Here is a 24,720-nt window from a genome sequence, read left to right as displayed (position 1 = left end):
CTTCCAACCACATTTGACTTTTTTCCAGGGTAAAAAATTTTTTAATTTCAATTTTAAAAAATCAAAATTTGGTGAAATTTGGAGTCTTTAGTAGATTTTTGCACTTGACAATTTGTAGCCATGAATTAAATTAATTTGAGCTCACAAAGGGGACGAATTTCATTTCAACCCTTTTTGTCTCTGTTGTGACAAGTTTTTTCATAACGAGAAAAATCTCAAAATACACCAGATTTTTTAGAAGAACATTAAATCGATTTCAGCTTTCTGCGCTAATTTTATGCGGGTTGTTAATGGAGAATGGACCTTCGAATTTTTTTAAATATTTGGCCTAGTGGTGTATTCTTGAACTCACTTTTAATTTTTCTTTGTCAGATTCAAAAATTCACTGCTTCTGAGTAGGTACCTAGGTAAGTATCTGTTTATTTTCTAATCGTTGCGTTCAATACATTAAAAATGGAATACGTTGCTCGCAGAATTTTACTAAAAATATATCTGTTCGCTTGAAAAATTTTGAACGCAGATAGATCCAGGGGTTGTTTGCTTAATTGATGAAAAATTGTAAGAAGTTTTCTGTTATCGTCGTTCATTTTGTACCAAGCCACTTCCCACAGTAGTGTACTCGTAATGTCTTCATTCTAGAAACATCATAAAATTCTATGTTCATCCTACTATGTACCTACTTACATTGTTATTGAGAAAATGAATTTTTTACTCACCAAATCTGAAAAAATTTCGCCAATGATGCATACAGCGAGAAGATTCATGATTACGACAACGATTATTTCAAAACAACTGAACATTCGTAGTAAATTTGAAGCCTGTCGATGATGAAATATCCATATTAGATTTACGTACATATCACGTGACTAACCTTCTATGAAGAATTGAAGAATCTCCCTACAATGCTAACAAGTTATACACACATTTTTGACAATGTACACTCCTAAAGCCAGAGATAACATGCAAATGAAAAGAACATAGGACAGCAATACCTCCATCCACATTTTGAACAGTCGGAAATTTCTATTTCAGAAAAAATATCGAATAATATATTTATGTATACCTAGATCTAAATTGAATTATTTTTACCCACACTTACTGATGTAATTTCTGATGATGCCTGATGCAATGAACGATATTTTCACGCATCGCTCTCTGTACAACTTTTCCCTCGCTTTTTCGACTCATCATCTTGCTCCGACTATCAATCGACCCAATAGCCACATCGAGCCTTTTGTATTGTCTAGAGAACTCGAATACGGTCGTCATGATCGATACGACGACTAAATAAAAACACCAAATGCCACACACCGCTTGACTACTTTGAAAAAACAACGTGAAATATTGCCACTTTCCATCCTCCAGTGACCAAGGTGTCCAAGCCAAATAAAGATACGATTCAATCGAGCCAAAGTACCATAACTGAATAAACGTCGGAATGATTCTCGAAGACAGACCCAGTAAATAAAAATACGGAATCGATTTCAATATAATCACGATATTGTCTTCTCGCTGGTACCATTTGTAGACGATTTTGGTTTGAAGCTGGTCTTCGTCTGGGTATAGGTACAAGTTGTCGTCCATTTGATGCAACATCTTGCTCAGGGATCGTTTATGGAAAAATATTGTAAAGAAACAACTCAAAGTAAACGATGTTATCGATATGTAAGGTATCGGGTTTATAAATTTTTGAAAATCGTGACGGTTTTTTACTGCATAAATGCTCGTCGATATTATGACCAGAAAGTAGTTGAAAGCTGCACCTAATATTATGCCAGTTTTATACGTACAACTGTCGCTGCTTTGATATAAAATACGAATACCGGAATTGTCCAGGAATGAGGCTGCGTAATGAATCAATTTTCGTTTCATTTTCACTTTCATCTAGTCAATGATAATGATTAATAAATAAGACCAACATGAACTTACACAACACTTCAGGAAAATTGACTGAAAACGTGAATGTTGTGTATTTTTTCAAAAATCTCAATACATATATTTTTTACGTGTACTGTACTTTGAAATATTTCGTATTAAAATTTAATTAAGTAATTCAGAAGTCAATTTGAATTCGAGCTTTTACACATTCGCTTTGTTTACTTACTTATATCGAAATCGATTTCCAAATTAGGTAAATAAATACAGATTTTGTCGTATGTTTGATGAACATCGAATGATATTTCCTTGAGAAGCCGAAAAAAAGAAAATTAGGTATCTTAGTAAGAAGTATAACTACCTACCTATTGTGTACTTTTCTATGAATATTTCATTTTACAGGAAATAGTATTTTATTCTATACGAAAATAGATAGGTCTACCTACCATCAGGGTTGGCCGTAAACTAAATACTTTACATAGTTTACTGTAAAATGTAATGTAAACTTGTAAAGTAAAATATTTTTATTCTACTGTAAAGTAAACTAATAGGTAAACTTTGTAAATTTTCGTGTTTTTGGTCTGTTTTTGTACTGTTTTGACGTTTTGAGTTCCTAAAAACACATTTTGAATATCTCTGTGTTCATAATCAATGAAAAATTAAATAAATTTGCACAAAAGAGGAAACAAATGAAAATTTTGTAAAAAACAATGTAAACAAAGTACTGTCAGATTTCAATTTTGACTCACTGACACTCAATTTAAAGTTAAAATAACAATACTCACACAAAATAGGTAATTATGCCATCATTAGAACCAAAACAAAGCAAAGAAAAACGCTGAGAACGCAAAAATCAAGAGAAATTAATCCAAATTTTGATTTTCCAACGAAAAAAACAAAGAATAGTTTACTTTACTTTTACTTTACATATTCAATTTACATTACATTTTACTTTACATGTAAAGTAAACTATGTAAAAAATAATACTTTACGGTAAAGGCACATCCCTGCCTACCATTGAAAATAATTTTCGTATTTTAACCTATGTTTATTTGAACCTATTGGAAATGTAGTCTATTATTGAAAATATTTTGAAGGTGAGTCACTTTGTGAATTTCCATCCATCGGAAACCATTTGATTTATAAATGTGTAAGAGCCATGTGAAATATTTCAGATTCATCCCCCCCCCCTCCGGGGTGACGAAAGAGTAAGAGAGACCAAATTGAAATTCATCTATACCTCGAAAGCTATTTGATTTGAAAATGCATTAAGACCACCCCGGCAGTGAAGGAATGTGGCTGACTCGTGAATCCCCTTCCTCCAAAAAACATCCTCTGTTCCAACTTCCAATGAATTATGATGGGTCAAATTCACTAAAATTACCAATGTATTTTGCATCTTTGTAGTGAATTACAATTGTGACCGGAATAACATTGAAATACCTATCTATAATGATTACCTATATCGGATGCATTATATCATTGCCCTTTGATTAATTGCAAGTTCGCATTTGGCAGACTAAAATCCTATGATTAGGTTCTTAATTGGCTCTGGTTGTGTGTTTCCGAATCAACGTGTTTTTTATAGGTAGTCGAAAAATCATGAATTTCGTCGTTTTTATTTCGCTTTTATCGACGATAGTTTTTTCAACGGTTGTATTAGGCTTTGGTATTCATGATGGCGTTTATGAACCCTTTGATCGTAATTCAACGCTACTTCAGCTATTGGCAAAAAGAGCGTTGAATAAATCTGATTCCGATTCTGGTGCTGACTGTACGCGTAAAGTGAATCAAGTGATCAGTGCTAAACGATCAGTATCAACAGTAAGTGTAACCTATCTGCTTATAATTGTACTTATTTGTATGTAAATATTATATAGCCTACCTATTTAAAAGTTGAAACAGAGTTCGATCATTATGTTGAGATTAATTAAAGCGCCGAGTAATTTCCTAATTCAACTTTTTCGTTTTCAGGATATTGCGAGTGCAGCTAAATGGAGATTTGATTTGGAACTGGAAATATGCCCGGGTACTTGTGCCAGCGGTGTGAATAATGTTAGTACTTCACTGCTTTTTTATTTCAAATTTCTTGCATGAGCCTACCTGTATCTAGTTGTGAATTTTTACTCGAAATGCACATTTTTGCTAATACCTATTACTTTATCACAAATATGAATTTTCAGACGACTGATGGCTGCAAGATCTGTAATACAGACCTGACGTATTTTCCTGTGAAAGATGATTTCACTCTGAAGTCAATCAAATGCCCGTCATAATTTGGTAGGTACGTATCAAATCAACCACTTGTGAATTTTTGAAAATCCAAATGTGAGCTGTACAAATGTCAAACAATCAAAATTTCATCAAATTGACATAATAAAGCTCAAATTTTATATACACACAAATTTGGACCCCTCTCCCCCCCCCAAAAATTTAATGGGAGCAATTTAAAGCCTTTTTCGAGCTGTTCAGCTTCTATAGCAGATTTTTGAGAGTTGAAATTTTCACAAGATTTTACATAAAGAAGATAGAAAGCTGAAATTTACTTTATGCCTTGATCTTATCATTAGAGTGGACCCCCCTCCTCTAAAAAAAGTCGAAGGATTTTGACCAAAATCAGCAGAGACCCCCATTTTAAGTGGAAAACTACTCTCAGAATTGTTTTGCTCCGGTATAGCGTCCCTATAGGGAAGAAATGGGTCCTCAGAAAGGGGGCATTTTTGAAAAAATGATAGTTTTTCGTTCCTATCGCTACCTAGCCTGTTTTTGAGAAAATTGCTTGGTCTCAAAAATGTAAGTATTTGAGATTTTGTGTCGATCTATGTTGCATGTTTTCGTCGAAATCCAAGGCCATTTTTAAGGTTGTACTGAGCGGTTGAAAAATTTGTAAATTGCTCAATTTTGGGGGAAATTCGTTTTCTGGAATTTTTTTCTTCGCAATATTTTGTATTAATTTATCAAAAATATTGAAAGATATCATCCCTGAAACTAGGGAAATATTCTGGAACGCAGTGGTGTAAAATTTTTGGTATTGCTGCAAATTCTAAAAAATCGAGAAAAATATAGCTAAAAACTTACAAAATACGTCTACTTTTGATTTTCCCAAGTTGGCTTTAATTACAAAAAAATTGGTACCACTGTGTTCCAAAAGATTTCCTCAGTTTCTGGAATATTTTGGCGTAATTAATGCGAAATAAGGTACTCGTGAAGAAATTTTTTTTAAAACACGTATTTATCAAAAAATAAAATTTTTCAATCGCTGAATAGAACCCTAAAAGTGGTCTGGATTTTGACCACAATAGCATAGATCAATACAGAACCTCAAGTACCTACTCGTACTATAATTTGGGACTGGGACATTTTTCCCTAAACAGGTTAAACAGGTTGAGTAGCGACAGGAGCGGAAAAACTACCTACGATTTTTTTCAAAAAAAATGCCCTCTCTTTGAGAGCTTATTTCTCCCCTCTAGAAGAAACTCCGAAGCTGAAATTTTTTCTAAGTAACTTTCAACTCAAATTAAGGTTATTGTCTAATCTGGTTAAAATCAGCTTAATTTTCTTTTTCGCAATCCAGTCCAGTAATCATGCCAAGAAGATTGGAGGTAGTTTCAGGCTGTTCTGAAGCCTCCAGCGGTAAAAATGAAAGACTCCAAACAACTGGAAACTACCTCCAATCATCTTGGTAAGTTAAAATCGGAGTATTACAAAGTAAATTTTAGTTTTTGAACTAAAATTTTAAGGAAATTTCAACTTTCAAAGGTTTGCTGGAGGCTTCAGAACGGCTCTCAAAATTAGTACTTAGTTGTCGATGTGTATGGTAATATGTAGTTGAATTGAAGGAATTATTCTCTTATAGTTCATTTTGCTGAAACAGATGGATGTTGTACGAAAAAGTTTAAAAAACATTCTTAAAACAATTTTTTCAAATCTTTCAATTTTTCAGTTCGTCGAAAATTCAAAAGTTATCTTCATAGCATCTGAAATTTTGGTTAGGAGGGTTTTAGAACATGCTGTTTTGATGTGGCTTGGTTTCGTTCAAATCGAAGAGTGCCGTTGATTCGATTTGTTGACCAAAATTTGATAGGTAGGTAGGTATGTACCTGTTTTATGAATTTAAGCTTTAAAATCGTCTTTGAAACAGTTTTTTTTCCATTTTTTCAATCTTCAAAAATTCGCAAAAAAATCCAAAAAATTACCTTTGAAATTTTGATTAATTTCGATGTCTGTACCTTAGTAGGTATTCGTTCAAATTGCAGAGTGTGAGTTTGGAAGGTTCCTTTTCGAGTCCAATCACGTATCAATTACAATAACTAACTAGGTATAAGTATTTGAATTTAAATCAACATTTCGTTCCAAATTCAGTGTTCACATTTGGGTGTATTTCTCAATTTCGCCAAAAGTGTACTTGGAACCTGTTTATTTCAAGGTATTTTGATTTATTCCCAATCTTATGTATTTTGCTATCTGTTTTGCCTCATTGCAGAAATCCGTTGAATTTGGGTGTCGAACTTACTGTACTTTATCATTTTCTACCATGCAGTAATTAGGAAATATGTATGATCAAAATATATTCGTATATTAGGTAAAAGTATAGGTGATGTAATTTACGTATCTACGTTTGTTATAATGTACCTAACTATAAATGAGCATAATAAACTTTGAATGAACTGTTTGATATTTGTTGACCCTTGTGGGTTTAATTTGTTTGCATCCTACATGTTTATTCTGATAGAGATGAGTTATCGGGTGTGTAAATAGGTAAGTACCTACTAAAGAAAACATTTTAGTATATGATTTCTTTTTTTAATCAACTACATTAGGTATATGAAATTTATCATTCCCATGGGAAAATTTTATACAAACGTATAAGGTTTCAATTGTTCAGATTTTTTTTTTTTTTTAAATTACGAGAACATAACTTCACCGCTATTTAAAATGTGCTTACTTACTATGGTTGGAAGTAAATCATTCGTCTTTACCAACACACTTGATGAAATGAACTCATCACAAGAAAATCAAAATTCGAAAAAAATTAAATTTTCAATTCTAAACATCAGAAAAAGTTTAAATTTATTCAGTTGTCTTATTTTCACCTCTATTCTGACATATTTCATGAAAAAGTTGATAAAAATTATACTGATATCATGAAAATTAAAATTCGTTCATTTTTTCAATTCACTCTCAGAATTTTGATTTTTTTTTTGTGAAGAGTTCATTTCATCGAGTGAAGGGGGTTTTCAACTTTTTCAACGAAAATCACATTTTTTTGCAGCATTTCAATGTTATTAAAAATCAACTTCACGAAATAACGCCATCTCAATTCTCTAATATGTTGTTCAGCATGAAAAGTTGTCCATAATATATTTTTTTCATAATTTTTGAGAGTCGAAACGATATGAAAACTGCGTTTTTAAACTTTTCGAGCTAATTTTTATATGTAATAAAGTGGCAACACTGATTTTTATGATATCACCAAAAAGCCTTTCAAAACCCCTAACTATTGGAAAAAGTTCCATTTTGGTAGGTATCGCGGTTATCCAGTCATTCACTGCTGAAATGGATGATATTCCAAGTTCACTGAAAACTTTGACACCCCCTAGCATCCTTTAAAAAAAGGGCTAAAGGGCTGCGATTTGCGCCATTGGTCATCCCTTCAGAAGGTCTTTCCTCTGGAAAAATTTCAAAAAAATTGCCGACCCTCCTTACCACTTTTTGGTAGAATTGACGTGATGGAATGACCCTCAACTGTTTTGAAAAGGTGCTGATTAGGGTGGATCGCCATAAAAGAAGAATCGATGGATTTTAACCAAATTCACCACAAACCTTCATGTTGAGTTGAAAGTTATACATAAAATTTTTTAGCTCCGGAGGTGCCTCTGGAGGAGAGATATATGGGCCCCCAAAGAGGAGACACTTTTGTCTTTTCACAAAAAATAGCCAAGAGCATGACTTTTTTTCGATTTTTCGAAATTGGCAAAAATGGTCAAAAATTCAGCATTATTGCGTTCCAAAATATTTCCTCAGTTTCAGGAATCATTTATCTTTCAATATATTCACAATTCACATGATTAATGCGAAATATTTGCAAAAAAATTTTCAAAATATGAAGTTACTTATCCATAAATGAGTGATTTGCAGATTTCTAACCGCTCAGTTAGAACCTTATAGGTAAGTAACTAAAAGTGATCTTAAATTTTGACAGCAAAAGCATAGATCGACGCAGAATCTCAAATAAGTATCTATTTTTTGGGGTGGGGGGGGGGGGGTTGACCTTGATTACTTTTTATACCCGGATCCCAATTTGAAACATTTCTGTATTCATGAGTAAGTAAATTGCGCCTTGTTTAAATTAATTACGAATAAAAAAATAGAATAATGTCTTACTGAAAAATTCCAATTCATTGTATTTACATGTAGGTAACCATTCAAATTACGAATAAAAACGCGCAAAAACAACAGAGATGTCAACCAGTTGGCTATAGTGAATGCATGTATAATTTTAACACGTTTTTTTTGTTGTCAATTTTCGCGTTCTTTTTAATTTTAGTGAATGTTTACGTACAGGTACTTACATACTCGTATTTCCGTTTACGAGTATTTTATTAATTTATTTAATTGAGAATCAAATGAGCATACAACAAGCGAAACTAAATGGTTCAGCACAAGTACCTATACCTACAAAATGCATGGGTAATGAAACATCACGATTTTATCCGAAGGTCAATATTTTTATAGCTGACTTCAGTGTTCTCTAAAATCAACTATGAGTATAAAAATAGTGCTAAGAAGACGTAACAACTTATATTTTGTGTTTTTTTAGAAGAATTTTCCAGTTTGACGAGAATTTATCGGGAATTAAATTGGCAAGAATTCGGAGTTCACTCGTTGCATTATTCATCGAATTCCTCTCCTCTTTCCTCTCATTCTCCTCATGTTATATTGATTTGTTGTCCTACTAAGTATGAGTAGGTATATAAGATAACGCTTGCAGTTTGTACTCACTGAGCTAATCTGAATGAAAATATTTTCCTAGGTACTTATAATATCGTATCGCTGCTGCTTGATTCGTCATTGCCTGTTCGTGTTTTGTGAAGCATACCCGTACGATTAATCGGTTCTGTTTGTACCTACCTACCTACTTTATACTTATTCGCGAGTTGACGTGTTTTTCTACTAAAATCCAGTAACCATGAATTTCGTCGTTTTTATTTCGGTGTCGTTGATATTTTCAACAATTGTATTAGCCTTACCTCAGACGGGGGCGCCTGGCAGTTTTAGTACCATCGACCATAACACACCGGAGATTAATAAACTGGCGAATCAAGCATTGGATCATTTCGTTTCCACCTCCGGTTCTGACAATTCCAGCTGTAAACAAAAAATAAATAAAATTCTGAGCGCAAAATCGCAAGTAAGTGTTCGCAATAATTGTCTGAAGTGAAAAAAAAATGCTTATTTTGAGCTGATGTACGGATAATTATTTTGAATTATTCGTTTCTTTTCAGACTGTGGCTGGAAGAAATGTTGATATTCAGATGGAAATATGCCCAGATAATTGTGGCGCAAATGTGAGTACCTGATGTTGATATTATGGCTTAAGCCCATTTTGCACCTACTCGTGTTTTTCGCAGGGCACTTATTTTCAATAATTTACTTGGTTGAGCGTAAGACTTACTTATTTGTAAAATTTTTCAGGCGAGCAAATGCAAAATTTGTGATACTAGGATTTGGGAAAAATCTTGGGAAAACTTCTCTCAAGTCACTAAATTTGAGTGCCAACAATAATTTGGTACGTAACGAAGTTTTATCTATTTTATTTTTTTTTTAAAGTATTATTAAATACCTACCTACCTATTTGTTTATTTAATAAAATACTAATAGGTACTTGACTCGAAATAGAACAGAATATTTTGACCTATAATGTACGTATTTTTATTCATGTTTTGCCTAATTACAGAGATCATTGACCAAGGGCATCGGACAACCTTTTATCATTTTTAATCGATAATTAGGCTGCGCAGTATCCAACTGTCAATGTACATAGCTGTAGATGAAAAATATAATTCAAGTCAGGCCAAGCAGTACATTATTTCTGATATCATATTAATTTATTTAATTAAGTAACAAACATGATTATGAAAATGCATTATAAATTACTCGTATTCCCAAAGTTACTGATCATTGGATCACAGTAAATTTTCAATACCTATCCACACCTTTGTTCACTGTTCGAATCATTTGTATATTTGTATCCAATTTTTGATATCTGTCTGCCCCTGACTTCCTACAGGTGGCTTCTGCGTATTTTCAAATAAAAAATTGCTGTTTTAATCTATTTTCCTACTGAAAAATTATTTCATTTTGAAAATATATCATATAGACTTATTGTATTTTTCCTGAAAAAAAATAGAAGGTAGGTAAATCTCAGACAAAATCAAAAAATGATTACGCTAACAGATTAATTTTTGGACCAGGTGAAAAAAAATCCACCACCAGGCTCAATTTCAAGCAATATAGGTAAATTTCATTTTTCGATTTCAGGGAAATTTTAAAAAATTTAAAACATACTCGTAGTTTTTTTTGAAAAAATTCTCAATTTGTTCGAATTGAGGTAGAATGCAGAAATTTACCCAATTTTTACCAATTTCCAACCTCTCGAATGGATTTGTGGTAGTTTGAAACTGTTCTGGAGCTTCCAGCGAATATTTTTATTTTTCAATTTTAGAAAAGTTGCCACGAAAAGGGATAAAATGAAATGCAGTATCCATTAACTTTGATTTACATTCCTTGAATTTTCTGATAAAAATTGGAGAACGAATTTTCAAATTCGTTTTTCTTTTTTCAAGAAGTGAACCATTCGAAAATCTGCTGGAGGCTCCAAATAGCTCTAAAATAAGCGTCAATATACATATTTTGAAAAGTTGAAAAATATGAAAGGAACTTTATATATTTTTTTTTCTAAAATAATAATGTGGTTGGTGAAACTAACAAGGGGACCTCGGACCTCTTGAGGTGTCAACCCTTCGATTTGAACATGACCACGATTTTTGGAAATAGCACGATCTAAAGCCCCCAAAAACAAAATTTCAGCTGCTCAACTTCATTTTTCGATTTTTGGCGAACGTTTGAAAATTCAAAATTGACTGTTTTTGGTGATTTATGCTTTTTTTAAGAAAAAGTATACATACTTGATGAGTAAAAATGATCAAAATAAATCCTACAACTGATATTAATACCCCATCATCCAAATTTCACCATTTCCAGTCATCTGGAGCCTCCAGCGCGATTTTTCAATTTCTCCAGGATTTTGAATATGCTCCAGAAGGCGTGAATATGAAGTTGGCCAGCTAAAAATCGAGTTGTGTGTTATACTCTACCTGTTTAACGAGTTTATCGACATTTGAGCCGATTCTGAAGGGCACACTTCAAGATGATGATGGGGTCATTGCATGACGTAGGTAATAAAACACGACGAATTCAGAAAATCGCGCTGGAAGCTCCAAAAACGGCTCGAAACAACGAAATTTGGACGGGGGGGGAGGAGGAGGGTTCGAGCTGAACTCGATACAGCGATTCGTGCCAATTTCTAAAATTTCCTCGCAAACGGGAAATTTTTGATTTTTTTGGATATTTTTATCATGAAAAAAGATGGTCAAAAAACCACTCTTGAGGTGCCACTCCCGAAATGGCTCAAATGTGAATAAACTTGTCAAACAGGTTAAGTATAACACACAACTCGATTTTCAGCTGCCCTAACTTCATATTCACGCCTTCTGGAGCAAATTCAAAATTCTGGAGAAATTGAAAATTGTGCTGGAGGCTTCAGAATGGCTGGAAATGATGAAATTCGCCCTCGGGGGGTTAGTTCTGGATGAAATACAGCGATTCGCACAAATTTCTAAAATTTCCTCGCATTCAGGAAATTTTTGATTTTTGGACATTTTTATTAAGTGAAAAAAGCTGGTCAAAAAACCACTCTTGAGGTATTCCTCTCTAAATTCGGCTCAAATGCGGATAAATTCGTTAAACAGGTCGAGTATAACACACAATTTGTTTTTCAGCTGCCCAAATTCATATTCGCGTCTTCTGGAGAAATTGAAAAATCGCACGGGAGGCTCCAGAATGGCTGGAAATGGCAAAATTTGCCATCGTGGGGCTAGTTAATGACCAGGGCTCGGATATTCTTTCCCTAAAAAACCCAAAATATGCGCTTAAATATTCCCTAAAAAATGCCAAAATATGCTCTAAAAAGTAAAAATATTCCTTAACGATATGGGCATTGTTTTACAGGAAAAATTAATTCCCATAATATTTTATTAATATTGTTTTGTAATACCAAGAATTTCACGATCAAAAATGAAAAAAAGAGCGTTTTAAAATCACAAAAAGGAAACTCTAATTCCATTATCAAAGGAACAAAAAGCATCCAAGTAAAATGAACAAAAAAAATAAGTAGGTATAAGAGAGCTATTGCCAGTTTCACAAATTTTGCGGGGAAAAAGTGAAAAATAGCCAAATACTAATTTGATGCAAATTTTTTTAATTGAGTAAAATATTCCGTAAAAACCGCTAAAAACGTAAAATATGCTCTATAAACGCAAAATATTCCCTAAAAAATGCCAAAATATGCTTTTATGGTGAAATATGCCAAAATATGCTCAAACGAATTAGGCTCATTTTACTTGAAATTTCATGAATCGTGGAGATAATTGAAAAATTCCCTATCCTCTATGCATACAAAAAATATGCTCCAGCATAAAAATCCGAGCCCTGTTAATGACGAAATACAGCGATTCGTACAAATTTCAAAAATTTTCTTGCAAACGGGAAATTTTGGATTTTTGGATATTTTTTTAAACTACTTAAGTAGGTATAATCTCCAATGCTTCGAAGGGTCGAAAATAAGGACGGTTTAGATTAAAGCTTCCTTCTATCTCAAAGTGGTCAAATTTTGAGTAATTCGAGGAAAATTAGCATTTCAATTTTCAAAAATTTCCCAAAAATTGGTTCTGAATTCTGAGTACCTACCTACTTAAGTAATTTCAAAATGCTCTTCCTGTTCTAAAGATTTTCTTACCACGATTGGGAAATTTCTCTTTGTCAGGAAAACTTTCAATTTGACGAAAAATTGGTCAAGTAGGTACCTACCTACTCGTATGAATTAAACGAATGGAATCTGAAATATGCTTGTTGCGCATTTATTGAATTTCCCTCCTCGTTGCTTCTTTCCTCTGCTTTGGTTTGTTGAGACTACAAGATAAGTGTAATACAAACAGTTTGCACTGAAAGCAATTCGTAATTGGAACAATATTGAAATAATGCTTATATTTTTGAACAGTTGCCAGTTGCCCTTTGATTTACTGCGTGTTCGTGTTTGGCTAAACGATAATTTACGATAAATCGGCTTCGGTTGTGTTTATTGTGTTTTTCTGTAATCAAGTAATTATGAATTTGATCGCTTCTATTTCGTTAATATTGATATTTTCAGCGGTTGTATTAGCATTCCCTGAAGTGAGTATGGGTACCTAATTCACTAGTACATTTTTACCTATAGATAATATTATAAATAGAAATTCGAAGAATTGTCGATATGAATTGAGAGTAGTTACCTACTTTTCTACATCAAACAACGTAATTTAATATAGACGTTGATAAGTAAGTAGGTACTGAAATGTAGATTACCTGCTTGCGTTTACCTAATCGCTTTAATAATTCTCCATTACTGGGGTTCCAGTCTGACGATCAGCTGAATTTCAAACGAGAGAATGATTTGGATTTCGACACACCAGATTCCGACCAAAAAGTTGGCTATGAAAAACCCATCGACCCTAACTCATTAGAAATTGACCAATTGGCAAAAAAGTTATTGGATAAATTCGATTCCGAATCTGGTGCAAAGTGTAAACGAAGGCTGCTTCGAGTAGTTAGCGTAAAAAGACAGGTGAGTGTTTACATAGAATACCTATAGCCTATACTTAGTCATTTTCAATTTAGTGTACCTACCTACATCATTGTATTTCGAACTGTTCACTTCCTATAGGTTGTAGCTGGAATAAAAACCAGAATGGAACTGGAAATATGTCCAGATATTTGTGCCAATGGCGTGATCAATGTGAGTATTTTCTTACTTTTAGTCTCTTTATTGCATGATTAGATATGTATCATAGGTAGGTAGATATTATGTGTGTCTACTCGTAGACCTATCTTAATTTACAGTGGCTTTGTATTTTCCTCAATTGCTCAGACAAAAACTACAAATTACATATCCTTGCGATCTCATAATACTACTATTATTACCGTCAATGTGAATGTCCAGGTGAGCGAATGCAAAATTTGCGATACTGAAGTGTGGGAAAAACCGTGGGAAGAAGACAATTATTTCCAAATTATGAAATTCGAATGCCCCTTATAATTTGGTAAGTGACTAAATCATCTTTAAATACTTTGACAATTTTCATTCTTAATCATCAAATGATTTTCAGGTAAAATACTTATTTTTATTCTAAGATGTGATAAATGCAGTTTTTTTTTATTACATTCAGAATGTTTTTCTTTATTTTAGAGACCCTTCAACCTTGGACTACATTTTTATCACTTCAAATGGATTAATAACCAGGCTATGAGAATTTAATTAAGTAGGTAACGAAAATTATTTGATGTAAAAAATAAATTTTATTGTTTAGCCTTCTCAATCAGCAGAATCAATTTTGAACAGATAGTAGAAGTTCACTTTGTGTAAATACCCATCCAAGGTAGGGGCGAGAGGAAGATTTTGCTACGTAGTTATTGATTTCAAAAGTGTCCTATTGAACGCCTTCCAATTGTCTTTTACTGATTTTAGTTTGATTATTGAATAACCTCTTTCTTTTTATATGTACTTACATACCCACATGTGTTTATTGATGGTGCTTATCAGGTTGCTTAATGTGTTGTGACACTACATATTATTCTACTATTGCATTCTACTCACAATCAGTAAAATTGAGGTAAGTGCACCTGATAACGCTCACCTCTTGGGAATTGTACTTAGGTATTAGTAAATGAAAAATTTCAACAACAAAAAAATTAAAATAGCTGATCTGTTTTTGTTTTTTTTGTTCAAGTTGAAGTATTCTACAATTTTGAAAGTTAGACTTACATTTTAATTTTAGGTCACTTCTTCGATCAGGATCAGCTTGCTTTGATTATAAATTGCAGAAGTGAGTAACAAGAGGAGGAAAGAGAAAGGGGAAAAGCAGGGGCGGACTGGCCCAAAAGAGCCCACCGCGAAAAGATAGAAATTGGGGCATATTGGTACATAAAGGGTGCATTTTCCATAGTCTTTCCAATCATTGGGCCCCCAAACTCTCACTCATTACCAAAAAAAGTTGCATACTTTTGAATTTTATCAAAAATTTATACCCATTTTTCACAAAAAGAGCCCACTTTCTACTCAAGGGCCAACTTTCTTCCCGGAGCCTAACGGGATTTCCACGGTAGCTCTTATGGCCAATCCGCCCCTGAAACCAGTGGTAGTGACAGATACTGTTTAAAGCTGGTGGTAGTGGCAGAAACAGCTTAAAACCAGTGGTAGTCACAGACACTGTTTAAAACCGGTGGTAGTGGCAGAAACTGCTTAAAACCAGTGGTAGTGACAAACACAGTTTAAAACCAGTGGTTGTGACAGACACTGTTCAAAACCAGTGGTAGTGACAGACACTGTTTATAACCAGTGGTTGTGACAGACATTTGTTTAAAACCATTGGTTGTGACAGACACTGTTTAAAACCAGTGGTAGTGACAAACACTGTTAAAAACCAGTGGTAGTGACAAACACTGTTTGAAACCAGTGGTTGTGACAGACAATGTTTAAAACCAGTGGTTGTGACAGTCACTGTTTAAAACCAGTGGTTGTGACAGACACTGTTTAAAACCAGTGGTTGTGACCAACACTGTTCAAAACCAGTCGTAGTGATGGACACTGTTAAAAACCAGTGGTAGTGACAAACACTGTTTGAAACCAGTGGTAGATGCGGACACTGTTCAAAACCAGTGGTAGTGACAAACGCTGTTTATAACCAGTGGTTGTGACCAACACTGTTCAAAACCAGTGGTTGTGACAGACACTGTTTAAAACCAGTGGTTGTGACCAACACTGTTTTAAACCAGTGATAGTGACAAACACTGTTAAAAACCAGTAGTAGTGACAAACACTGTTTGAAACCAGTGGTTGTGACAGACTTTGTTCAAAACCAGTGGTTGTGACAGACATTGTTTAAAACCAGTGGTTGTGACCAACACTGCTCAAAACCAGTGGTAGTGACGGACAGTGTTTAATACCAGTGGTAGTGACAGATACAGTTTAAAACCGGTGGTAGTGGCAGAAACTGCTTAAAACCAGTGGTATAGTGACAAACACTGTTCAAAACCAGTGGTAGTGACAAACACTGTTTGAAACCAGTGGTTGTGACAGACTTTGTTTAAAACCAGTGGTTGTGACAGACACTGTTTAAAACCAGTGGTTGTGACAGACACTGTTTATAACCAGTGGTTGTGACCAACACTGTTAAAAACCAGTGGTAGATGCAGAAACTGTTTTAAACCAGTGGTAGTGACAAACACTGTTTGAAACCAGTGGTAGTGACAAACACTGTTTATAACCAGTGGTAGTGACATACGCTGTTTATAACCAGTGGTTGTGACCAACACTGTTCAAAACCAGTGGTTGTGACAGACACTGTTTAAAACCAGTGGTTGTGACCAACACTGTTTTAAACCAGTGATAGTGACAAACACCGTTAAAAACCAGTGGTAGATGCAGACACTGTTCAAAACCAGTGGTTGTGACAAACACTGTTTATAACTAGTGGTTGTGACAAACACTGTTTATAACTAGTGGTTGTGACAAACACTGTTTATAACCAGTGGTTGTGACAAACACTGTTTAAAACCAGTGATTGTGACAGACTTTGTTTAAAACCAGTGGTAGTGGCAGAAACTGCTTAAAACCAGTGGTAGTGACAAACACTGTTAAAAACCAGTAGTAGTGACAAACACTGTTTGAAACCAGTGGTTGTGACAGACTTTGTTCAAAACCAGTGGTTGTGACAGACATTGTTTAAAACCAGTGGTTGTGACCAACACTGCTCAAAACCAGTGGTAGTGACGGACAGTGTTCAATACCAGTGGTAGTGACAGATACAGTTTAAAACCGGTGGTAGTGGCAGAAACTGCTTAAAACCAGTGGTATAGTGACAAACACTGTTTAAGACCAGTGGTTGTGACAGACACTGTTCAAAACCAGTGGTAGTGACAGACACTGTTTAAAACCAGTGGTAGTGACAAACACTGTTTGAAACCAGTGGTTGTGACAGACTTTGTTTAAAACCAGTGGTTGTGACAGACACTGTTTATAACCAGTGGTTGTGACCAACACTGTTCAAAACCAGTGGTAGTGACGGACACTGTTTTAAACCAGTGGTTGTGACAGACTTTGTTTAAAACCAGTGGTTGTGACAGACACTGTTTAAAACCAGTGGTAGTGACAAACACTGTTTGAAACCAGTGGTTGTGACAGACTTTGTTTAAAACCAGTGGTTGTGACAGACACTGTTTATAACCAGTGGTTGTGACCAACACTGTTAAAAACCAGTGGTAGATGCAGAAACTGTTTTAAACTAGTGGTAGTGACAAACACTGTTTGAAACCAGTGGTAGTGACAAACACTGTTTATAACCAGTGGTAGTGACATACACTGTTTAAAACCAGTGGTTGTGACAGATACTGTTTAAAACTGGTGGTAGTGGCAGAAACTGCTTAAAACCATGGGAAAAGAGAAAGAGAAGAGAACGGTTTCTCAATGATATATTTTAATTACCTAGACCTAGGTACAATTTACTTTCATGACGACAGAGTATTTCAGATTTTAAATTGATGTACTAGTTATAATTTAAAAGTCTGGAATCGCAATTTTTGTCTAGGTAGGAAAGAAAAAGTATTTCATGTTTTTTAAAAAAACAATGATTATACTTTATAGGAATCAAGTAGGTATACTTAATCGAAAACAAAAATAAGAATTATTCAATTTTAAATATTTTGAATTTAATTGAATTTTTTTCTGCATGTTCTCCTTTAAAAAAAACAAAAAAACAACTAGGTAGGTAAGTAGGTAATCATTTGAAAAAATCTTGAAAATATATAAATGAGAATATTTATTTCGACAGCAAACATTTCTGATCTAGAAACAATTTTAAAACAATCACGTAAATGTTACAATTTAGTTTTTTTTTTCCTAGAAAAAATTAACCTTTAAGAATTGAATGCCTGCTACTTGAAAAGTAAATTGGAATTTTAATTTACTTGGTGTTTTTCTGGGAGACAAAAATTTGAACTTCAACAATGTGATGTAAAAATTGAAAAATGTTCTGAAAAAGTTGACAAAAAATATTTATCTTACCTACTTAATTAAAATTAAAATTTTTAATTTAGAAATTATTATTTTGGAATAAATTACATTTTAAAAAAATTAATCATCGTTTTTCAATAGTTTCTCTTAGATAAAATTAGGGGTTGTATTGTAGAACATGCTTTAAGTAGACTATTTGGTTGATGGTCTTTCAACATTTAGCACCTCTGAAAAATCAAGAATTCCAAAAAAAAAAAAAATGTACCAAAACTTGACAAATAAGAATAAATAATGTAGAGGGTACTTGGGACTCCATGTTACCACTCTACAGTGGTAATTTGATGCCCAGGCAGGCGGCAACACTGCAACCGGTACAGCGCCATCTGGTGTACTGGTTCAGTGGAGACGACGGCCGAGATTGCCGAAGCGAGCCGCCTTGCAGTTTTCTAACCATCTTCATAAAGAGTAGTAATAAGTTTAACGCTGGCTTATGCCAACTCTGTCTGTTAGGAAACGCCTCATCACCAGCAGAATCTTTCGTGTAAACGAATGGTATTGAATAGTTATCGTAGTAACGTTCTTATTCACTGTACATCAAATGAGAGATATAAATATATGGTGAAACGTATGTATTTGTGTTGATCATTGATTTACGACGAGTTGTAGAGAGTAGTAGTTGGGTAGACTGAGATAGGTATTTATACCTTGTGGGTTCAGTGTTCTATACGAACTGGGTTGTTTTAGGGTTAAGGTACCAGGTGGCATAAGTGAGACTTTTCCCCTAAACCATAAGAACCCTCTGTTTTACCCTAACATTGGCGCCATAAACGTGGTGTTTCTTTCTGAGAAGTTCTGAGCAGGTTGAGAAGTGAAAGTTTGCATAACTGTGCAAAGTGGAACGAAGTTGCTCGGATACGGATCGGACAAACCCATGTGTAACCAGGTTAGTGGTGAACGTTTTATTATTTCGTTAAGTTATTCGTTTATTCGCGATCGTTCGTAATTCGCGAAGTGTTTTTTGGTAGTGAAAAACTGAAAATTTGCACTTTTGTGCAAGATTGTACTAACCTGGTCAAGTCCATTCCTGCTTGATTTGTGTGCAGTTCTGTCCTGCAACAAAGAAAGTAGACGTTGTTTAGCCGGATTTTTCTTGAAGTAAACGAAAGTTTTCTTACCTAATTTGAGTATTATTTACCTAATTTTTGAGTAAAATGAGTTCCAACAGAGGTGGGCGTGGCTCCTCTAATTCTTTGAGTAGATCGAATTCTGGAAATAATTTAGAATCATTAGAGGATTATCGTCGTAATATAGGCTCTAACGTTAATGGTAATCGTGTAGCTACTCCCAGTGCTTCCCAAATCCCTCAAAGACAACCGAGAGATGCGGCAGTGGCCTGTACCCAAAGAATTCACGAAACTTTTCCGAGGAGAAGAAATGAGAGTAGTGCAGGCCCGGAAGCACCTAGAAAGCAAGCGAGGCTTGAAAGTGAGAGTAGTGAGACGAACAGAGACGAAGCTGAGGCGCAAGCAGAATTGAACATGCATCAAGCAATGTCCAATTTGGCAAATTCGAGCAGGAACGAACCTGCTCCAGATGTGCAAAATGAAGCTGAGTCTGAACCTGTCGTGAGTAGACCTGAGCCAAACCCAATGCAAAGCCTGTTGGATAGCCTCGACGCTGATGTACAGCAAGCTTTAAACCAAGATAATGTCGATTCGGCTGCAGGTCAAAACCTGCAAGCTGAAGACTTACTAAATAGGACGATAAATCCGAGGCGATCGAGTTCTAGGGAGTCTGGACGAACAGTTACTGTCTCAGACAACCCCGAATCGCGTCGTGGATCCAGTGGTAGCCAAAGTGCGGTGCAAAGGCCTACCGCGAGGCGCATCAGCCCCCTACCACCCCCTCGAAGTGTGAGAGCGAGTAGCGAACCGGTCTATGGGGTGACAGTCGAAAATGTCACCATGAGCATCGAGGAAGAAGCGCAAGCGCAAATGGCGAGTAGATTTAGGGAGTTGAGCCTAAATAACGTAAGAACTAGGCCCCTGGAGACGTTATTTGGTGGTTTTTTACCATCCGAGAATAGACCTAGGGATCCGAGTGCACCTCCTCCCTACTCTGCTGTAGACCCCCTCGCAAATGTTCAGCCACCAGTAGGCACTAGAGACGAGTCGCGACGAGCTCAAAATAATTTTCAACAGGAAGTTGAAACAATGACTAGACCAGCAGTTACACGCGCACGTCCGAGCGTGAACGTAGCTATTCGAAGATTTGATTTTAGGCCGGTGAATTTAGGCGTTGAGCACCAGCTTATCCGAGTAGAAAGTAGACGACCGGAAACTGCTACAGACGCGTACGTTAATGCGCAAATACCTAATTTGCGCGATAATTGCGAAATCTTAGACCATAGAACCGAATGTATTGAGACTGAATTATCGCGTACTCGTGTTGATTTGGAAACAATATACCGTGAGATTCAAAATAATATAATTGATAGAGATACAGCGAGTACCGCTCGAATGCGCCAAATGGCACAGGCATGGGGTACCAATCACTCTAGGCTTATAAATCGTATCGGTGATGAGATTCACAATGAAGGTCTGAGAATGACGCAAACGATGGACGCGGTTGCGGTGCTGGCCGATGAGATTCGTGTTGAGAGGCAAGCGAGACAGCGAGACGCCGGTTTAATTCGATTATTGACGCAAAGAGTCGTTGAGTTGGAAAATGAGCGTCAGGCTGAGGCGCCGCAAGGCGGGAGGCCACTCTCACAAGCTCAAACTGGCTCTAACATTCCCCAAAGTGACCCTGTACCACCCGATGGCCGAAGATTCGGGGTTGACAACCACTTTCAGTGGCAGGACATTCCTGCAAGATGGCAGCAGGGTCCCCAAATGAGAACGCGACAAGCTTCGCAACAAGATGTGAGATTTGAGCAGAATAACGCGCAATCCAACAATGCGCGATCGAACAGTGCGCAATCGAGACCTGAGGGTCGAGGAGATTCGTTTGGAAGTTTGAGTAACGATGCGCAGCCTCACAGAAGCGAAGCTGAATTGATAAGATCTATGCAATGCAATGCCTTAGGGCTGAGAATTGCATATGAGCCGCTAAACGAGAATATCAACTACGGTGCGGGAAATTGTGCAGCAAAGTTAGGCACGCTGCAAGTATTAAAAATTATTTACGATGAGAGTAATGAGTTTGAGCCGCATCTCTTCGTGCGCCAATTTGAAGAGGCAATGGAGAGCATGTATGCGAATGAGACGATGTATATTAGTATGTTTAGGCAACTAGTAACACACCCGAAAGCGGCCACCTGGAAAGCGAACACCGGTACCGAAAAATCGTACAAAGCGTTGAGACAATCGTTCTTGCAAGCAATGTGGAGCCAGCAGCGTCAGGAAGATGCAATGAGTCACGTTAGAGCAGTAGTACTTCCTGCTACACGTTCTACTGATATGGCAACAGTTGCGCTGCGCTGGTTGCGAGTAGTCTCGAATGTGCAAACCACCGAATGGCAGATGATAAATGCCGTCTATCCGCGAATTAATCCAATTTTAAGAACTAGGATTACGAATGAGGAGCGTAACGATATTGTATTGTTTGCGAGACGTCTCATAGAAATGACTCAAAACGAGGAGTTCATTGAAGGAGTACCGAACTTGCAGCTCAGAGTTCAAGATAATGCTCAACCTCAAGTTAATCGTAGAAATCGTACGAACGATAACTGGCAGAGAGGTGCTAGTAACAACAACGGCGCTAGAGCAAACTCGGCGGATACGAGACGTAACAATGGCGGTGGTTATAGGTCAAATGACAACAATGGCCGTAGAGACGACAGAGCTAGATCTGACAACCGAGACGCTCGAAATACGCGTGACAATCGAGACTCACGTGACAACCGCGATACACGTGATAACCGCGACTCACGGGATAACCGTGACAACCGAACGCGCAATCGCGATGATACTCGCAACTCCCGAGATAGCCGCGATAACAGAGAAGATTCGCGAAGACGTACTAACGACACCGGAGCCGCAGCTTCTGGCTCAAACTCGAAAAGAGACGACAACAAAGGAAATGCCAGACGTGATCGTAGAGCGAGAGACGGTGGTACCACCAATGAGGCTGATGCAGGCTATTCTGAGATGAATCCGGATGATCCACCTTACTCTGAGGATGAGGTGTCTGATGACAGTTCTCAGACGTCGTCTTTAAACGACGACGTGACGCAGGCTTAAAAAAGAAAAGAGCCACAGCCCCCCCGAGCCCGATCTCCCCTACGAAGAGTTTGACTTAGTTGGCGACGCATTCGCGCAATTATTAATCGAAATTACAAAAGCTAGAGCTAAAAACAACGGTAGCGGAGACGATGCTAAAAAAGAAAGCAAGAGTAGCGTTGAAAAAATTTCTGAGAACTGTACGATGGCAACCGTGCGTGAACATGTCAAAAAAAGAGAATTTACTAAAAAAAGAGTAATTTTGTCATTGGGCACGTATGAAATAAATAAAGGTAGTATTCGAGATAGCCATATGAGACGCATACTACGAGAAGTAATTTTCACTCTGAAGGAGAAAGGCATTGAAGATATTAAGTTGCTTTTTCCTATGATTTTTCCAGCTGGAAAAAACAATCGAGGAGTGACGGCGAAACGTTATTATGCTTGGAGGAGGATCTTTGAGGAGGTTTGTGATAATGAAACCGTCACATTGTGGTGGTCGCCGGCAGCAGTGTTCATTAGACTGAACAAGCTCGAAGATGGCAGGTTGAAGTTTCAACCTGACAAAGATGGCAAGATTATTCCGCGAGATAACAGACTTCAAAAGAAAGGGAGTCGATACATGCCTAATGAAACTGGCGAGAAAGACCTATTATTCGAGTTGAAAAAGTGCTACAATTACAAGTTTAAGCCAAAAGAGTCAGTTTTTAATTCTGAGAATTTATGTGTCGAAACAAGCACGAACTTGTCTGCGGAAGTTGTTACTGAGTCGGATGGTGATTACTTGGTAACCACCAAAGAGTCGGTTGAAAAAACAAAAGCAAAAATGCCAGAGAGTAGCCGGCCATTGGCACAAATCATTGAAGACCTCACCAAGATGGAAGTTAAGCTGTCACCTGATTGGCAGAAGAAGGTGAAAATGGTGTGTAAAGCCTGGAAGAACAAAAAAGGTGAAGCCATCGAAGAAAGTTCTGGAGAAGAAGAATCAACGCAATCGGATGGGGCAAGAGTCAATCAAGAAGCAGTTACGGTCAATCAGGCGGATGCAGTTCAGAGCAGCCCGCTGGAAAATGACGTAATTGATGAGAAGCGTACGGATCCAAGTACTGTCGAGCCACTAGTGAGAAGCCAGATCGAGAACTTTGAAGAAGCGAAGTCTTGCGTGGTGCCATTATGGTTCGCTGATTTAAAATTGTACGTACAATTGGATTCCGGTGCTACACCTAATATAATGTCTGAGTCATGTGCAAATATGTTAATAAATAATTATAAAGATAAAATCGAGTTTATTCATTTGAAAAGAGTATTGCAATGCAGACTGGCGAACAATCAAACGGTGAGAACTTGGAAGAAAGCGATAGTAGTGCCTCTAAAGTTCGGTAAGCACAAGATTAAGGTGCCATTTTTCGTGATGCCTGGTGACAACAAGTTGTTACTGATTGGTTCCAAATCACTCGAGAAGCTCGAAATAACTACAAACATGAAAACCGGTACTGCTAAATGTAAGCCCCCAGGTACGAACAGAGCGGAAGAAGTAGCTTTTGTCAAGAGAAGTGAGTACAGGGAGGAGGATGTTTCTGCAAACCAAATTCAGATTGTAGACGAGTACGAACCTGAGTCCATTGAGATTGTATCTCGAGCAGACCTACATAGCTTTTTTAGAAGAGACGGTAGGCCTAAGGATGATGGTCCAGATATCTTTGAGAGAAATCTTAAGAGGTATTTGGGTGAGGCGGTACGAGAAGGGAGAATCACGAAAGCTGAGTCGGAAGAGGCGCTGGAGGAGCTACTCCAATTTAAAGATGTTTTTAGCCGTTTTCCTGGAAAATACACTGGGGCAATGGTCAAATTAAAGTTCGTTGACCCCAACAAAATTCCGAACTTCGTAGGCCCAAAGTATACACCTTCAAACAAACAGTTAGAAAAAGTTAGGCGTGCATTAGCTGATATGATCGAGCAGGAAGTAGCAGAGCCGTCTGACACAACTTACATTAACCCTTTGGTGCCTAACGAGAAGAAGGACGGTAGCGTTAGACTTTGTTTAAACCCAGTAGAGTTAAATCCTATACTACAGATTAATTATAATGAGGCGGGCCTCCTAGATAGAATTATTACCTCGGATGGAGACGCTCGTTTTTTCACAACGTTGGATTTTACTACAGCCTTTTGGCAGCTGGTGTTGCACCCAGAGTCGCGCAAATATTGTGGTTTCAAGGTCGATGGCCGAGTATATCAAAT

At 36.5% G+C, this 24,720-nt stretch overlaps 3 protein-coding genes and 1 long non-coding RNA gene across 9 annotated transcripts; 3 read left to right on the top strand and 1 right to left on the bottom strand.

The window, feature by feature from the left end:
* Positions 1–389: 389 nt before the first annotated feature.
* On the bottom strand, positions 390–2,133 carry LOC135847099 (uncharacterized). The gene is made up of 3 exons (XR_010559084.1): positions 924–2,133; positions 717–818; positions 390–635 (listed from the first exon to the last, which is right to left on the bottom strand). It is a non-coding gene; the product is annotated as an uncharacterized LOC135847099 (long non-coding RNA).
* Positions 2,134–3,371: 1,238 nt separating this feature from the next.
* Positions 3,372–10,210, top strand: LOC135847098 (uncharacterized). Of its 3 annotated transcripts, none has more exons than XM_065366514.1 (9): positions 3,372–3,699; positions 3,850–3,930; positions 4,059–4,155; positions 6,359–6,633; positions 8,696–8,840; positions 8,909–9,286; positions 9,381–9,443; positions 9,571–9,664; positions 9,833–10,210. In XM_065366514.1, the coding sequence occupies exons 1-3, from the start codon at positions 3,478–3,480 to the stop codon at positions 4,149–4,151; spliced, it is 396 nt and encodes a 131-aa protein (XP_065222586.1). In that variant the 5' UTR covers positions 3,372–3,477; the 3' UTR covers positions 4,152–4,155; positions 6,359–6,633; positions 8,696–8,840; positions 8,909–9,286; positions 9,381–9,443; positions 9,571–9,664; positions 9,833–10,210. The 3 variants fall into 3 exon arrangements, with proteins under 3 accessions (XP_065222586.1, XP_065222585.1, XP_065222584.1); XM_065366513.1 differs by having other exon boundaries at positions 3,373–3,699; positions 4,059–4,159; positions 8,696–8,834; XM_065366512.1 differs by having other exon boundaries at positions 3,373–3,699; positions 4,059–4,159.
* Positions 9,065–14,287, top strand: LOC135848376 (uncharacterized). Its single transcript, XM_065368275.1, has 5 exons — positions 9,065–9,286; positions 9,381–9,443; positions 13,610–13,816; positions 13,916–13,987; positions 14,192–14,287. Exons 1-5 carry the CDS (start codon positions 9,065–9,067, stop codon positions 14,285–14,287), a joined length of 660 nt encoding a protein of 219 aa, XP_065224347.1.
* Positions 11,425–22,689, top strand: LOC135847094 (uncharacterized). Of its 4 annotated transcripts, none has more exons than XM_065366507.1 (5): positions 11,425–13,386; positions 13,610–13,816; positions 13,916–13,987; positions 14,092–14,291; positions 14,438–22,689. In XM_065366507.1, exon 5 carries the CDS (start codon positions 19,471–19,473, stop codon positions 22,501–22,503), a length of 3,033 nt encoding a protein of 1,010 aa, XP_065222579.1. In that variant the 5' UTR covers positions 11,425–13,386; positions 13,610–13,816; positions 13,916–13,987; positions 14,092–14,291; positions 14,438–19,470; the 3' UTR covers positions 22,504–22,689. The 4 variants fall into 4 exon arrangements, with proteins under 4 accessions (XP_065222579.1, XP_065222578.1, XP_065222576.1 ...); XM_065366506.1 differs by having other exon boundaries at positions 11,426–13,386; positions 14,120–14,291; XM_065366504.1 differs by having other exon boundaries at positions 11,429–13,386; positions 14,192–14,291.
* The last annotated feature ends 2,031 nt before the right edge of the window (positions 22,690–24,720 follow it).

Source organism: Planococcus citri, chromosome 5 (assembly GCF_950023065.1).
Source record: "Planococcus citri chromosome 5, ihPlaCitr1.1, whole genome shotgun sequence".
Taxonomy (NCBI): Eukaryota; Metazoa; Arthropoda; class Insecta; order Hemiptera; family Pseudococcidae; genus Planococcus; species Planococcus citri.
Note: the sequence above shows the minus strand (reverse complement) of the source record. Positions and strands in the feature narration are given on the sequence as shown.